This window comes from Oryctolagus cuniculus, chromosome 21 (genome assembly GCF_964237555.1).
Source record: "Oryctolagus cuniculus chromosome 21, mOryCun1.1, whole genome shotgun sequence".
NCBI classification, from domain to species: domain Eukaryota; kingdom Metazoa; phylum Chordata; class Mammalia; order Lagomorpha; family Leporidae; genus Oryctolagus; species Oryctolagus cuniculus.
This window is the reverse complement of record NC_091452.1, coordinates 27,731,236-27,747,843: the sequence shown is the minus strand read 5'-3', so window position 1 is coordinate 27,747,843 and position 16,608 is coordinate 27,731,236. Positions and strand designations below refer to the sequence as shown.

Below are 16,608 nucleotides of genomic sequence, written 5' to 3'. Positions count from 1 at the left end.
TCCTGGCTGCTCCACTTCCGATCCGGCTCTCTGCTGTGGCCTGGGAAAGCAGTGGCAGATGGCCCAAGTCTCACAGGACTCAGCCAGTGGGGGCCTAGGGGACAGGCTTGTGCCCTAGGGACTTCTGTTCTCACTCCAGGTGAGCCTACCCACCAGTCACCTGTCCTGCAGGGTCGTGAATAAAAGTCCACCCTGCGGTGGGTAAGGGGGTCTCTGGTGGGCTTATTTCCCACAGCACTGGTGGCATGGGCCTCCTGATGCTCCACAGGGGATGGGGCCTGGAGCTCCAAGGGCCCAACCCAGGGGCTCCTGGGGCAGAGGCAGACTCCCCCCCGCCCCACAAGCTGCCCCTCCCACCATCTGGAGTCAGGAGGCTGAGCACGCCCCTCCCTCCGGGGCTTCCCCGTGGGGCTCCCCACTGCTGCCTGGGGGACCCCTGGTGGTGTGGGGCTCGCCCTGAATGTAAACCAGCAAGGCTCTCCTGTGTCCTGGGAAGATGGACAGTCGCCAGACACACGGGCTTCCGTCGCAGCCTCAGCGGGCCGTGGGAGAGCCTCGTTTGGGGCCTCTGCGGCAGGAGCTCCCGCTGCCACACGAAGCAAGAACCCTGAGATGCACTCACTCGCCCCAGCCTCCAAGTTTATTCACAGCAGCTCAGGTTCAAGCACAGGACTCCTGTGAAGCGGGGTGGCGGCAGGGGCCAGCTCTGTCTCCTCGCTGAGGCGGGCCTGCCGGGGACGCACGACCCCCATCGGGTAAGCACGGGCCTGAGAGTCCTCGGTGCACACCAGGGGGCCGGCACCCGCAGCGGGACTGTCTGGGAACCCCAGTGCACATGTGCGGGGCCACGGCAGCATCCACTGTTCTGTGAGTGTGGTTTCCTTGTGGGGAACGGAAGTGTGCAGTGCTCTGAGCCCTGGAGAGCCGAAGGGCCCCACTGAAACAGAAGTCCACACCTGTTTTCTTTGACCAGAGCAGACACGTCCTGGCTGGGGCATGCGTGACAGGTGTAGGCACAGTGGCACCTGTCACGCGTGCACGTGTGGTGTGTCCCCGAGTGCGAGCTCAGTCAAGGGTGTATGCAGCTATCCATGTCTGTGCTCATGTGTACGTGTGTGCGTGTGCTTTACATGTGCGTGTGCCTGTGCACACATACAGAGTGAGCCCAGGCACAGTCTCACACACGTACACACACACCGCGCGCATGTGCAGCTGCTGCACACCTCACACAGCCTCTGTCACTCCCCACTGGCATAGAGTGGATCCCGAGCTGGGCAAAGGGGGACACAAGATGGGGGACGCACACCTCAGAGGGCCTGGCCAAGTCACGGCAGTGCAGTGTGGCTCTGGAAGGTTCCTTGTGCCAGGGCCTCCCAGGAGCCTGCAGACCTGCCCAGGGGAGGGGTTAGCTCTGCAGCGTGAACTCGTGGGTGCTGGTCTCCCAGCGGGTGGGGTCCCTGTCCAACATGCTGCGCTCCGTGAAGGTCACGTGGCCATCCGTGTCCACGAGGATGATGGTGTTGGTTCTGGAAGACAGTGTGGGGGCCACATCGACCCCACAGCCATCAGTCAGCCTCGGCTCCACCCAGCAGAGCCACACCTGGGGCCCGTGACCAGGAGCTAGGCTCCCTGGCTGGCTCTGCAGACCCACACTGGGTGTATCCTGCACCCCGAAACGCTCCCCAGCCCACCCCACCGCCCCTCTGCAGCTCAGCGTCAGCTGCCCACTTTCCACTCACAGCACCCCAGGTGCCTGGTCCTTCCAAGAAGCCTAGCTCTCAACCCCGTGGGGGCCCGGGCCTTCACCTGGGAAACTCCCTCTCGCCCCGCTCCTCCCCACTTCCCAGGCCCCGACAGCACGCCCTGCCCCCGGGTGCTCCCTCCAGCTCTCCCCGTGACAGGCTGAGGGTTCCAGAGGGTGTTGGATTCGGGGACACCAGGTGCCTGCCTCCCTCCTGCACACACTTGAGTCACCAGCGTAAGCTTGTGACAGGAGGGACAGGGGAAGTGACATTCCTGCACCTGCACGGCAAGAGCTGCTGGCAGCCCCGCTGCGGTCTGGATGGGGCCTGAGTATCCCTGCTAAGGCTTCAGGTATTGACATTTAATCCCCACTGTGAGGTTACTGAGAGGGCAGAATCTGGGGCCTAGCAGATTAAGCCACTGCCCGAGACACCAGCATCCCATAGGAGCGCCAGTTCCAGTCCTGGCTGCTCCGCTTCCAATCCATCTCCCTGCTGATGCACCTGGGACAGCAGCAGAGACGGCCCAAGAGCTTGGGCCCTGCCACCATGTGGCAGACCTGGATGGAGCTGTGCTCCCTGTCTCTCGCCGCGGGTTGCCCAGGCTGCCCTGGGCCTTGGCCAGCCAGAGGCTCCTGCTGCCGGACGAGGGCCCCTTGATCTCGTGTGCTTCCGGAACCTGAACCCAAAGAAGCCTCTCTTTATAAAGTAGGCTGTGCCAGCTGCTTCAGTTTTAGCAGGCCTGCAGCATCGGTACAAGGCCTGCACCATGGGGACTCGCTCACGGGAGCGGCACTGAGGCATCCCCACCCCTCCTGGCTCCTCCTGGGTTGGGGGGCAGCCCAGGGGCCACACTTAGGAGGCAATGGATTCCTCTGTGTGTGACATTTACCTGTGGGGTCTGCTCGCCCTCCCTCCCCACCACAGCCACCTCGAAACAGGGCAGAGGCTCTGGGGTTCCACTCCGTGGGGCTGTGGGGGGGCAGAGGCTCTGAGGTTCCACTCCGTGGGGCCGTGGGGGGGGCAGAGCCCACGCCAGTGGTGCTGCCTGACCTTGGACCTGAACCTCTAAGGCGTTGAGGTCAATTAGCCTTTTCTCTTTCAACATTAGTTTCCTCGTGGATGTCACTGGAGCCACGCAAAGCTGGAGCAGCCGGGGAGCAGGGGGACACCCGTGCCCACAGCCTCCTCACCTGGTGCCGTAGTTGGGTCCGCGCACGCACACGGCCGCGTATTTGCTCAGGATGGGCTGCACGTACTCCCGGCCCTGGTCCTCGATGGCTGGGTCGGGCAGCTGTCTGCAAGGATCGAGAAGGAGGGGTGTGGCCATCATTCCCTGGCCTGTCCTGCCCACAGCCGAGTGGCCAGGGTTGGGGAGGAGACCCTGCTTGCTGTCCTAATGGCCTAGGTGCTTCGAAGGAATCCACTGGCCTTGGAAGGCGGCTGGGGCGGTTTCCTGCTCTGACCTCCCTCCCACTTAGGGCTCCCAACAGCGCACCCCACACTCCCCGGCCTGCCCCCTGGTGCCCTGTGGGAATCTGTCCACTCGAGCCCTGAGACCTGCCAGCCCCTACAACTGGCACCAAGGCTACGGCCATCACTAAGTGCAGCCAGGGCCTGTCACAGCCTGCCCAGGATGGCCCATGGAGACTCATAGCTGAGCAGGGGCCGCTGGGTGAGCCCAGGCAGGCACCCCAGAGAGGGTGGCAGTGCAGGGCCTGGAGAATGATGCAGTGGCTCCCAGAGGCCCAGAGGCCAGGGAGGGCGAGCAGGGGCAGGCAGACAGCACGGGAGGGGGAGGCTGTGGGGGTCCCTCTGAAAGGCTGCTAGCTGGAGGGACACTGGGCTGTCCAGGCAGGAAATCGTAACGAGCATGTGGGACAAAGGCAGCTTGATGAGCACCAGGGGCCCCGGCGTCCAGCCTCTGAGGCTGCTCGCACTCAAGGCCGGGCTCGGACAAGGAGGGAGATGGCAGTTCCTCCCCTCCGCCCCACCGCCCTGGTATTCCTGGATGGGCTAATCATCAGCTCATGGTCACTGGGGGACATCAGGTAGGCAGCACGGTAAGACCCAGGTCTGTTCTGACCCTGGCTGCTCACTTCCCCCCACTTTTCCGGGGGAGATTCTGGAACTTTCCAGAAGCTAGCAGAGAACCTAGCTGCTCTGGCCCCGTAAGGACCTGCACGACACACCCAGGCACCCAGCTTCCCAGCACTTAGAGCCCCAGCTGCCATGCCACCCTCCACCCCGGGAAATTCCAGCTGCCCCCGAGGGCCTGGGGGTGGGGTGAGCAGAGGACAGCAGGGCCCCCAACTCACGCCTCCTCGTTGTTCAGCACGTCCAGGAGCTGCCCGACGAGGGCATCCTTAGGGAGCGCCTGGCTCCGCTCCAGGGCCTGCAGGAAGAGCTGCTTGCCGAAGCACAGCTTCCGCCACGGTGTTTCCAGCAGCGCGTTGCTCAGCCCGTAGGTCCCTGCGGGGAGGGGTCAGCCTGGCCATGCAGAGGACCCGCTGTGTGACTCCGTCGTCAACTCCCACCCGCCCAGCTAGCCAGGAGGACGGCGGACCAGACCACATTGGGTCCCCCCCGCCCCACCCAGGACTCCAACACTGTCTCTAGGCCACTTCTGACCCACTAGTGCAGCGAGGGCACCCCCAGGAGGCCCTGAGGCACAGGGCCCAGGCAGCCTGGATGGACGGGCAACCAAAGACCCAATGGGCAAAGGTGGTCGTGGGGGGTTGTTATTCAACGGGGCTTCGCCCACCCACCCCCACTGCGGGGCTGTCTGGGAGGGTGCAGGGTGCGAGAGCACCCTGCACGAAGATCCGTCCTGACTCATGGCAGCAGTAAGGGGGCTACCCTCCCCCAACGTCGGGGGAGGCTTAGGCAGGGCCCGCGCGGAGCACGGCCTGCCCGGTTCTGCGCATGCGTGCGCACGCACACACATCAGCCAGGACCCAGCCAGGACCCAGCCAGGACCCAGCCAGGACCCAGCGAGGGGGGCGTCTCCGAGCAAGGCCTGTGAGCTGTGGATTCTCAGAACAAGTTCCCAGAGTGCAGACGGGAGGTGTGACCGACAGGAAAAGGGTTGGTTTCTCCTGCTGCCGAAGGGAGCGACGCAGACTGGTGGGGGAGGTGCAGGGACCCCCTGGGAGCCCCATCTCCAGAGGCCTGGGCTGCAGGGGCTGGCGTGCTGGGACCCATGCATCCTGAACGCTGCCCCGGGGAGGCTGAGATGCAGCCTCTGCCCCACCAGACCTCCCAGTGAGGACGTGCGCGGAGTCTGATGTAGCCCCCAGTCGTAGCTCTGCTGGGGTGCCGACAGCTGAGCCACTGTGTGTGTGTGTGTGTGTGTGTGTGCTTCCATCAGGGACAACTCAGAAGACCCCTCAGAATCCTAGAAGTGGGCAACTGGGCAGCCATGGGCAAAGCTTGGAGTTGGACCCGACCTCGCACCGTAGGCATGCCAAAATGTCACATCACAGACATACGTGACACAGCTACAGCTGTAAAAGTCCTAGAAGGAAACACGCAAGGGGCAAGGCTTCCTGACCTCAGATCAGGCCACGATTTCTGAGACAAACCACCAGAAGCACAAGCAACACAATTTAAAAAAAAAAAAAAAAAAAAAAAAAAGGAGGCTGCATCAAAAGTTAAAAGTTCTGGGCCTCAAAAGCTAGCAAGGAGGTGAGGCTAGCTTCGAAGCCCCGGGTGACCCTGACCCCTCAGTGCCTGGCCAGGGGCGCACTGCAGAGTTCATCTGTTGTCCCCGCCTGGCCCACACCAGGGCTGGCCTCCAGTTCCCAGCCTGCCCGGTGACATTTCAGCCACAGGTGGCCGGGTGACTCCAGGGTGGCCCCCTTTGGTGGGTGGTATCCAGGCCCATTCATCCTGGGCCAGATGGGATCCTCAAAGGAGGCAGCCCCCCACCCCAGCCAAACACACACACACACCCCTGAAGGGAGCGGGGCCTCTGCACACACACCTGCTGCCCCGCCCCTGGCCTCCATGTGTGCAGGGAAGGGGCGGCCCACCCTGCCAGCCGCTGGATGCTGTGGAGTAGCAGCAAGGCCCCTGGTTGCTCCCTGTGGACCTGGCCCTCCCCTCCTTGCCTTGACCTGAGCTGTAAGCCCCCCCCCCCACCAGGCCCAGCTGTTTCCAGAGCCTGGTGGTGGGGGGTGGGTGTAGCCACAGACAGGAGCCATGGGTGAAGCAGCAATGCAGGCAGCCCAGGTCTTGGGACGCTGCCTGCACCCGGTCCGCGCCTGTCCCCACAAGTCCCTGTGCTCCCCACCAGCCCCAGTGTCTCGGTGCCAGGGTTGCAGGGGGAGGGTGGAAGGTGTGTGTGCCCACTGCAGAGGAAGCCTGCGACTCCCAACATCGGGCTGTGGAGGGGGCGTGGCCACCCAGAGGCCAGGGGTGGGCGGAGCTGCAGAGGCTGAGCCCCCGCCCCCCAGGGCTCAGAGCACCTTCTGGACGCTGACAACCCAGGTGCAGGGACCACAACAGGGTCCACGACATGCAGTCCCAAAATGCGGCCAGGAGCAGCAGCCAAGGGCCGCAGGGGGCGGGGGCGGGGAGCCCAGGCTCGAGCCTCAGCAGCATCCTGAGGGCCGAGGGCTGTGCCGGACCGCATCCGCGTCATTTCCCAGGGGTGCCTGGGATCAGACCTGGGACCAGACATAGACTCTGTCCCTACAGTGCTCACGGGGCGGGGTGTGCGTGTGTGTGTGTGCGTGTGAGAGAGAGAGTGAGAGAGAGAGACAGAGATGACACTCTGCCCAGACTGGCTGGGGGAGCAGGGCACAGCAGCAAAGGCACCTACAGGGCAAAGGGTGCAGCTTGAGGACAGATGCTGGCCCAGGGCAGGGGGTGGACGGGGACCTGAGGGCCCGGGCAGAGGTGCAGGCAGCGTGCATTGGTGTGTAGCTGGAGTGAGGCACATGTGTGTGCCAGACACGGGGCCCCTGGGTGGTGACAGCACCAAAGGCCCTGAGAAGGGCCAGGCAGCTACAGGGCATGTAGGGGTGGCGGGTGGTGGGGTTACAGAGACCAGGCTGTGGGGTTGGGGTAGCCGGGCAGCAGGGCTGAGGCCCAGTGTCCACGACCGGTTCCCCATGTGGGGACAGGATACGGAGAGCTCAGAGGGCACAGAGCTCTCTGCAGTATCCCAGGCCAGGCCAGGCCCTGCACACAGCAGTCAAGAGTGCAGGCCCCCAGGGAGCAATGCAGCACCCGGCTCACAGCAGCCCCGCCTCCCCACCAGGCTGCTGGCAGCAGGCTCACCTGGCGCTAGGACGATGGGCTCGGGCTCCCCGCGGTTTCCGTAGTAGCAAACGACATCTCCCTTCGTTGTGCTGCGGCCGGATGAGAGCAGGTCAGACAGGGGCGTGGGGGGTTGGTGGGGGTGGGAGCAGGGCACGCACACAAGGGGCGGCGTCTGCCTCTGGCACCACCCAGCCAGGCCGGGGGTTGGGGGGGAGGCGCTGGAAGGTAGGGTCACAGAGACCCCAGCTCCTGCCCAGCACCCCTGGCTGACCCTCCTGCCTCCCTGAATGCCCTCGGCAGGGGCACAAGGAGGCCGCCTGTGCCAGGTACAGGCCTGACCTGCACCCACCAACACCAGCCCCCTCTGTCGGCTGTGGCCCCGACCTGAAGGCACCTCGTGGGCTAAGGGGGTGGGGCGGGGGCACAGACCACGCTCTCCTACTTTCCTGTGCTGAGTGTGCATTTTAGGGCCCTTTGGAATGTTCCAGTGTCTCAGTCCTACACTTCAGTCTATCTGCTGGAACATCCCTTTCTTAGCAAACTAAAGCGGACCACGCTGGGACCCGGGAGACGCCTCTTCAGGCTGGAGGCTGGATGCTGGATACGGGGCTCTGAGCCTTCAGGAGGAACATCGAGGAGAAAGGAGCAGGCGTGGGGATGGAGTCGGGGGCGTGGGGGGGTCCTCCCCTTCCCCCAGGCAGGACCCACCCCCACCCCAGCCAGCTGTGTTCACATCCGGTTCATGTTTCTCCCTCATCACAGCCCTAAGCAGCTTTCTTGGGATGCTGACTATGGGGCTGGTGCTGTGGCACAGCAGGCTGTCTCCTCCACCTGCAGGGCCGGCATCCCATATGGGCGCCGGCTCGTGTCCCCACTGCTCCTCTTCCAATCCCGCTCTCTGTTTATGGCCTGGGAAAGCAGTGGAGGATGGCCCAAGCGCTTGGGCCCTGCACCTGCATGGGAGACCCAGAAGAAGCTCCTGGCTCCTGGTCAGCCCAGCTCCAGCCGTTGCTGCCATTTGGGGAGTGAACCAGTGGATGGGAGACCTTTCTCTCTGTCTCTCCCTCTCTGTCTGTCTGTAACTCTGCCTCACAAATACACCAATGGAATCTTTAAAAAGATGCTGGGCTAACGCTTTTCAGAGGTTTTGTTCGCAGGCAGAAGGCGCTTCCGAGCTTCTGGTGTGAGAACCTTAGAAGTAGGAGGCCACTCTCGGCTGTGGCCGGGGCCCCCCGGAGCCGGGGAGGGAGGCTCTGACCCCGCGACAGCTGTGGCCAGGCTGAGTCTCCCTCCCTTCCAGGCGCAGACTTCCAACTGCTCCCAGCTGCCGACCGACACAGGGACACGCCCCCTGCCCACTGTATGCCCTCCTGGGCGGTGTCAGGGAGGCGGGACCTGACCCCTCCAGGCTCTGGGAGCTGGGAGAGCTGCTCGGGCTCCAGCCCCGACTGCAGGAGCCACCTGCCCACGCATCCACTCTGAGAATAGTGCCTTTCATGTCCCACCCTCAGGGCTCCTGAGAGCACTGACCCTACCACGTCACAGCACGGGTCTGCTCTGATCTGGGGTCCCATCAACACCTGAACGTGGGGGAGCAGAGGGCACAGGCAGCCAAGGGCGTGAGAGGAAGGTTCCAGAGCAGCTGCTCCCGTGGGACGACGAAGGTGTCTCTCCATGCAGGGGCGGGAAGCTGCCGTGCACGGTGGGCCTGGGGCTTAGGAGCCCTGGACTTGCCCTTACGGGAGGCGGCAGCCTCAGCACGGACATCTGGACGCGGCAGCGCTGGGGTCTGGACCACCACCACAGCGGCCCACGCATCACAGGCTTTGCCCATGGGGTGGCCTCGGCCTCAGGGCAGCACGACTGGGGGGCAGTGGGATCTTCAAGAGCGGGGCCCAATGCGGTGTCCTTGGGTCCCTGGAGCCCGGCCTTGGGAACACAGTTCTCACAGGAGGGTCCTCCCAGAAGCCTGAGCTTGGGGCCAACGACCGCCCCCCCCCCCCACGCTACGTGGGGCGTTCGCCATGGTCTGCAAGTGCTGTTCTGACTCTTAGCTTCCTAAACTGTGAGCTACTAAGCAAACCTCTCTCTCTTTCTTTCTTTCTTTCTTTTTTGACAGGCAGAGTTAGTGAGACAGAGAGAAAGGTCTTCCTTTCCATTGTTTCACCCCCTAAATGGCCACTACGGCCGGCGCGCTGTGCCAATCTGAGCCAGGAGCCAGGTGCTTCTCCTGGTCTCCCATGGGATGCAGGGCCCAAGCACTTGGGCCATCATCCACTGCACTCCAGGGCCACAGCAGAGAGCTGGCCTGGAAGAGGGGCAACCGGGACAGCATCCGGCACCCCAACCGGGACTAGAACCCGGGGTGCTGGCACTGTAGGCGGAGGATTAGCCTAGTGAGCCACGGCGCCGGCCAAACCTCTCTTTCATCAACAGCACATTTCAGGGTTTTGTCGTAGAATCCAGGAGCAGACTGATTGCGGGCAGCAGGGTGCTGACCTCCTGCCCTGTCTTCCTGTCCTGGAGGAAGCCCCTGGCCTAACCGTGTGCCTTGACACCTGGGGCCAGGTGGCACCGGGCAGGGTGGCTGTCCCCCCAACCCCGGCAGACCCACCTCAAGTCGGCAGCTAGGAGGTTGAAGCCGTTGTACAGGTGGCCCTCGACGGAGACCTTCTTCAGGTAGGACAAGCTGTCCAGGTCCGTGGTCAGAAAGTGGGTCACGAGCTCACCTGCGGGCAGGGGGACAGACGCCCGTGGCCGAGGCAGCAGGAAAGAGCCTTTCTCCCCGGGAGGACTGAGGTGGGGCCCCCAAGGAGGATGAAGGCAGACGGGGGGCAGAGGGAATCACACTGGAGACCCTCCGCCTGGAGTCAGCCATGCCCCTTCAACTCAGCCAAAAGCCTTCAACAGGCTACCCACCTCATTACTTCTCCATGATGGAAAGGGATCAGGAAGAGGGTGGGGGTGGGGTGGAGGAAGCACCAGGAGTGGGGGCAATGTGTGCCCACAGAGCTGTCCTCTGGTCAGCAGCGGGGACAGTGAGGCAGTGGTTGGGAGTGACACCCTCGGGGGGCTGACAGGCAGGCACGGAGCAGGTCCCATGTCACGTGGGCCAGGCTGAGGTGGCTCCAAACGAGGCCCACACTTCTCCTTTCTCTTCCACGTGATCCCCATACCCCTACCCCACAACTTGAGGAAGCCCTGCAGGACCCCACCTGACCCCTCTCCCAGCTCCACCCTACCCGCACCCTCATCACGCCCGCCTCACCAAGTCCCTGCCTGCTGCACCTCGGCCCCGCCCCTCCCACGTCGACTCCGCCCCATTGGCCTCAGCCCCGCCCTGGCCACGCCCCTGCCCAGCTAGACTCCGCCCAGCTGCCGCGGCCCCGCCCCGCCCCAGGAGCCGCTGCCCGCCCTACCTCGGCCTCGGGCCTCCGGGTCCTGCCGCGGCTGCAGGTAGTTAGTGAGCGCCGCCAGCTTCCCGCGCGTGCTGATGCCCAGCCACGTGCCGCCTTCCCTGCCCTCCTCCATGTCGAGCCCTGCCGCAAACCACAAGCATTACTACCCACAGGGCCCGCCACCAAGAGGTCCGGACCCCACCCGGCCCCTGCCCCGATCCCTGGGAGACGCAGAATGGGCAGAATGCGTCTGGAGCGCCGGGGGTGGTGCAGGAGCAGGGCCCACAGGCCCAGATGCACCACGCGCCAGGGCCCGCCTGAGGCTGGGGAGGCCTAAAGCCGCAGGAGGACGCTCTCCTAAAGAGGAAGTCATCTTACCCAAGGCGGGGCAGACAGAGCCAAGTCGTCAAAATGTGATTGTGAAAATATCTACTTGGGGGACTGGTGCTGTGGCATAGCGGGTAAAGCCTGCCGTGCTGGCATCCCATATGGATGCCGGTTCGAGTCCCGGCTGCTCCACTTCTGATCCAGCTGTCTGCTATGGCCTGGGAAAGCAGTGGAGGATGTGCCAATCCTTGGACCCTTGCACCCACGTGGGAGATCAGGAAGAAGCTCTAGGATCCTGGCTTCGGATCGGCGCAGCTCTGGCCACTGTGGCCAATTGGGGAGTGAGCCAGAGGATGGAAGACCTCTCTCTCTCTGCCTCTCCTTCTCTCTGTGTATAACTCTGACTTTCAAATAAATAAATCTTTTTAATAAGTCTCTGCATATATATATATATATATATATGAAAGTCAGTTACACAGAGAGAGAAGGAGGGGCAGAGAGAGAGAGAGAGAGAAGTCTTTCATCTGCTGGTTCACTCCTCAATTTGCTGCAACGGCTGCAGCTGTGCCAATTTGAAGCCAGGATCCAAGAGTTTCTTCCAGGTCTCCCACGCGGGTGCAGGGGCCCAAGGACTTGGGCCATCTTCCACTGCTCTCCCAGGCCATAGCAGAGAGCTGGATCGGAAGTGGAGCAGCCAGAATTCAAACCGGCGCCCATACGGCATGCCAACACTGCAGGTGGCGGCTTAATCTGCTATACCACAGTGCCGGCCCCTCAAGTAAATAAATCTTTTTTATCTTTTATCTTTTTTTTTTTTTTTTACAGGCAGAGTTAGACAGTGAGAGAGAGAGAGAGAGAAAGAAATGTCTTCCTTCTGTTGGTTCACCCCACAAATGGCTGCTACAGCCGGCGCGCTGCAGCTGGTGCACTGTGCCAATCCGAAGCCAGGAGCCAGGTGTTTCCTCCTGGTCTCCCATGCGGGTGCAGGGCCCAAGCACTTGGGCCATCCTCCACTGCACTCCCTGGCCACAGCAGAGAGCTGGACTGGAAGAGGAGCAACCGGGACAGAATCCGGCGCCCCGACCGGGACTAGAACCCGGTGTGCAGGCGCCACAGGCGGAGGATTAGCCTAGTGAGCCGTGGTGCCAGCCAAAATAAATCTTTTAAGAAAAAAAAAGTATGCCATTCACAACAGTGTTAAAAAAAAAAAAAACACTTAGTATGGGGGCTGGCATAACATAGCAGATAAAGCTGCAGGGCCAGCTTCCCATATGAACACTGGTTTGAGTCCTGGCTGCTCCATTTCCAACCCAGCTCCCTGCTAAATGCATCTGGGGAATGAACCAGCACGTGGAAGGTCTCTCTCTCTCTCTCTCTCTCTCTCTCTTTCAAATAAATAATTTTTAAAAAAAAATAGTATGATTAAAAAAAAGTTACTTAGGGAAATGTTCAAGCGGGATGGGTGATACTCAAAGATGGAAATCCACAGGGTGCCGCAGAGAGAAGTGGAGCTGACCTGATTTAAGGAGAGCTGTCAAGACTGACTACTGTTCCATGACACTTCTGCCCACAGGACTCTGGGTTTGCACAATCCCAATCAATTCAAACCACCAGCAGGGGGCGTGTGCTGGGATGCAGCCCGTTAGGCCACAGCTTGAGATGCCAGCATCCCAAATGGGACTGCCGGTTCCACTCCCAGCTGCTCTGCTTACAGCCCAGCTACTCCGCTCCTTGCTAATGGGCCTGGGAGGCAGTGGATGATGGCCCAGGGACTCCGACCCCTGCCACCCACCTGGGAGAATAACACAGAGTCCCTAGCTCCTGGCCTGTTGTGGGGGAACGAACCAGCAGATGGAAGGATTCTCTTAGTCATTTAGATAAATAAGTAAACCTTTAAACAAACAAAGCAAACCAAAAGCACACAGCAGGTCTGTCACAGAGAGTGACTGGCTGTCCCTAAAGCAGAAAGCACAGACAGAGCTGGAGGACTCACACACTAATTCCAGGACTTCGGGAAAGGCATCGGGGTGGCCTTGTGGTGTAACGGGTTACACTGATGCTTGGGATGCCTGTGACCCAGTCCCTGCTGATGCCCCTGGGAGGCAGCAGACGATGGCTCCGGTGCCTGGGTTCCTGCCACCCATGTGAAATACCCGGATGGAACTCCTGACTCCTGGCTTCACCCTGGCCCACCCCCAGCTGCTGTGGGCCGTCACAGACTGAGTCTACGAAGGACCACCCTTCTCTCTGTATATCCCCACCCCACCCCCAACCCCTGTCACTCTGCCTTTCAAATAAACATAAAACCTTAAAAAAAAGTGACAATAAACAGTAGTGGAGACAGTTTGGCATTGGCATCCACACACACAGACAAATGGGACACGAGAGGGGCTCAGGACTGATTTATAATTGCCACAGTCATGGAAGAAGCGAAAGAATACCCAATTACGAAATAATGCTGAGACGGGGGAAGGGGATGAACCTCGACCCCTGCTCCAAACCAGGAATAAACAAACAAAAACCGGCCGGCGCCGCGGCTCACTAGGCTAATCCTCCGCCTTGCGGCGCCGGCACACCGGGTTCTAGTCCCGGTCGGGGCGCCGGATTCTGTCCCGGTTGCCCCTCTTCCAAGCCAGCCCTCTGCTGTGGCCAGGGAGTGCAGTGGAGGATGGCCCAGGTGCTTGGGCCCTGCACCCCATGGGAGACCAGGAAAAGCACCTGGCTCCTGGCTCCTGGCTCCTGCCATCAGATCAGCACGGTGCACCGGCTGCAGCGCGCCGGCCACGGCGGCCATTGGAGGGTGAACCAACGGCAAAGGAAGACCTTTCTCTCTGTCTCTCTCTCTCACTGTCCACTCTGCCTGTCAAAAAAAAAAAAAAAAAAAAAAAAAAAAAAAAAAAAACCACCAATCTGGGATAAAGCTCGGACCAAAATCCCAAATCGAAAGACTTCTGGGAAAAATATTGCTGTAGTCTTTTTTAAAAAAAGATTTATTACTTTTATTTGAAAGGCAGAGTTACAGAGAAGCAGAGGCAGAGAGGGAGAGGGAGAGAACTCTTCCATCCATTGGCTCATTCCCTAAACAGCCGCAAAAGCTGGAGCTGGGCTGATCTGAAGCCAGGAGCCAGGAGCTTCTTCCAGATCTCCCACACCGGTGCAGGGGCCCAAGGACATGGGCCATCTCCTACTGCTTTGCCTACCTTAAGACCATAACGGGGCCAGGGCTGTGGCATAGCAGGTAAAGCCACCACCTACAGTGCCAGCATCCCATACGGGCACCAGTTCTAGCCCCGGCTGCTCCACTTCTGATCCAGCTCTCTGCTGTGGCCTGGGAAAGCAGTACAAGATGGCCCAAGTCCTTGGGCCCCTGCACCCATGTGGGAGACTCGGAAGAAGCTCCTGGCTCCCGACTTCGGATCTGGCGCTGCTCTGGCCGTTGGGGCCAACTGGGGAGTGAACCAGCAGATGGAAGACCTCTCTTTCTCTCATTCTCTCTCTCTCTCTTTCTCTCTTTCTGTCTCTCTGCCTCTGCCTCTCTGTAACTTTGCCTTTCAAATAAATAAATAAATCTTTTTTAAAAATGTGAGTAGGCAGTACATTTATCATACATAACCATACATATCATACATAACCAGAATGCATAAAGAAATCCTACAAATCAACAATTTAGAAAATGAGCCGGGGGCACACATTTAGCCTAGCAGTTAGGACACCCACACCCCCCACTGCAGTACATGGGTTTCACTCCCACCTCTGGCCCCTGGGTCCAGCATTCCTGCTAAAGCCCACCCTGGGAGGCAGCCACGATGGTTCAAGTGATTGGGTTTCTGCCACCCACGTGGAAGACCTGGATTGAATTTCCAGCCCCAACCTCTCAAGTAAATAAAACAAACAAATAAATCCTTTTCAAAAAAACAAAAGAGAATGAAAGCCCCATATTCACCCTTGACCAAGCAACGGGAACCAGACTTGTCTATCCACATACAACTAATAACAAAAACAAAAACACATGAAACAATGTTTTTGTTGGTTTGTTTGATTTAAAGATCTATTTATTTGAAAGGCAGAGTTAGAGACAGAGAGAACCTTCATCCGCTGGTTCACTCCCCTAAATGGCTGCAACAGCCAGGATTGGGCCAGGTTAAAGCCAGGAGCTAGGAGGTCCTTCTGGGTCTCCCATGTGAGTGCAGGGGCTCAAGCACTTGGGCCATCTTCCACTGCTTTCCCAGGTGCATTAGCAGGGAGCGGGATGGGAAGTGGAGCAGCCAGGACTTGAACAGGGGCTCATATGGGATGCCAGCACTGCAGGCCGTGAAGTTAACATACTAAGCCACAACAACGGCCCCTGAAACAATGGGTCTCAAGAAAGAGGACCCAAGAGGCGGGAAACAAATTAGCTGAGTGGGGGCCCAGGCAGAGTCCACTGGACTCCCTGAGCTGAAGACAGGGCCCAGGAGTCTGGGGGAGGCTGAGGCACTAGGATTCATGGGACAGAGGTCCAGAGAGATGTACAAACCCCGGAGGTCAGATCGGCACAGGTGTACAGGGAACTCTCAAGGCTGGGAAAGAGCTGCCTGGGAGGACCAGAGGGAATGGCGCTCACACAGGGCAGGGCAGACTGCCAGTACCAGAAACCAGGGTGGGAAACCTTAGAAAGCAGGGGGCACTGGGAAAAACAGAGAGAAAGACCCTGGGAAATAATCAGCACTAGCCTGGGGACAGCCAGCGCTAACGACCGGATCTTCAGAACAAGATCTGAAAGGGTGCCAGGTGTTTCCGAGTGACTTCACTGTGGTCCAGGGGAAAAAGCTCAGGAATAGCTAAAGGGGAGGGGGCAGGCGCTAGGGCACCGCAGGGTAAGCAGGCCGCTGCATGCAACGCCAGCCTCCCATACATCAGAGTGCTGGTTCCAGTCCTGGCTGCTCTGCTTCTGATCCAGCTCCCTGCGAATGCACCTGGGAAAGCAACCGAAGATGACCCAAGTGCTCGGGCCCTGCCACTCACATGGGAGACTCGGATGGAGTTCTTGGCTCCAGCCTGGTCCAGCCCCAGATGTTGCAGGGAATGAAACAGCAAATGGAAGACTCTCTCTCTCTTATTTCTCTCTCTCTCTGCCTTTCAAATAAATTTATTTTGTAAAAAAAAAAAAAGGTATATTTAGAGATATGCAAAAATATTCAGCCTCCAACTAGATAGGATCCATAAATGCCTGCCACTCAACCAAAAGTCTCCAGACGTGCAAAGCAGCAGGACAGCACAGCCCACTAGGAGTTCAGTCCATTCATTAAAGAACAGACACCTGGCCGGTACTGTGACATAGAACGTTAAGCCTTCGTCTACATTGTCGGCATCCCATTTAAGCTTCAGTTTGAGTCCTAGCTACTCTACTTTTTTTTTTTTTTTTTTTGACAGGTAGAGTTATAGACAGTGAGAGAGAGAGACAGACAGACAGACAGAAAGGTCTTCCTTCCGTTGGTTCACTCCCCAAATGGCCACCATGGCCGGCACTGCGCCAATCCGAAACCAGGAGCCAGGTGCTTCTCCTGGTCTCCCATGTGGGTGCAGGGGCCCAAGCACTTGGGCCATCCTCCACTGCCCTCCCAGGCCACAGCAGAGAGCTGGACTGGAAGAGGAGCAACCGGGACTAGGACCTGGCACCCATATGGGATGCCGGCGCCGCAGGCGGAGGATTAACCAAGTGAGCCACGGTGCCAGGCCCCTGGCTACTCCACTTCTGACCCAGCTCCCTGCTAATGTGCCTGAGAAAGCAGCAGAGGACGGCCCTGCACCCACATGGGAGACCCAGAAGAAGCTCCTGGCTTCAGCTCAACCCAGTTCCAGCCACTGCAGCCATCTGGGGAGTGAACCAGGGG

At 59.9% G+C, this 16,608-nt stretch overlaps 1 protein-coding gene across 12 annotated transcripts in view; it reads right to left on the bottom strand.

Annotated features, from left to right (window-relative positions):
• Positions 1-618: 618 nt before the first annotated feature.
• The window catches only part of TANGO2 (transport and golgi organization 2 homolog), a 43,931-nt gene continuing 27,941 nt past the window's right edge, over positions 619-16,608 (bottom strand). For all 12 annotated transcript variants that reach the window (XM_070065895.1, XM_070065899.1, XM_008250582.4 and 9 more), the window contains 6 exons: positions 10,430-10,549; positions 9,625-9,739; positions 7,029-7,099; positions 4,061-4,214; positions 2,936-3,040; positions 619-1,526 (listed from right to left, as the gene is read on the bottom strand). In XM_070065895.1, the coding sequence (XP_069921996.1) occupies positions 1,406-1,526; positions 2,936-3,040; positions 4,061-4,214; positions 7,029-7,099; positions 9,625-9,739; positions 10,430-10,549 (686 nt within the window). In that variant the 3' untranslated portion in view covers positions 619-1,405. The remainder of the gene's footprint in view (positions 1,527-2,935; positions 3,041-4,060; positions 4,215-7,028; positions 7,100-9,624; positions 9,740-10,429; positions 10,550-16,608) is intronic.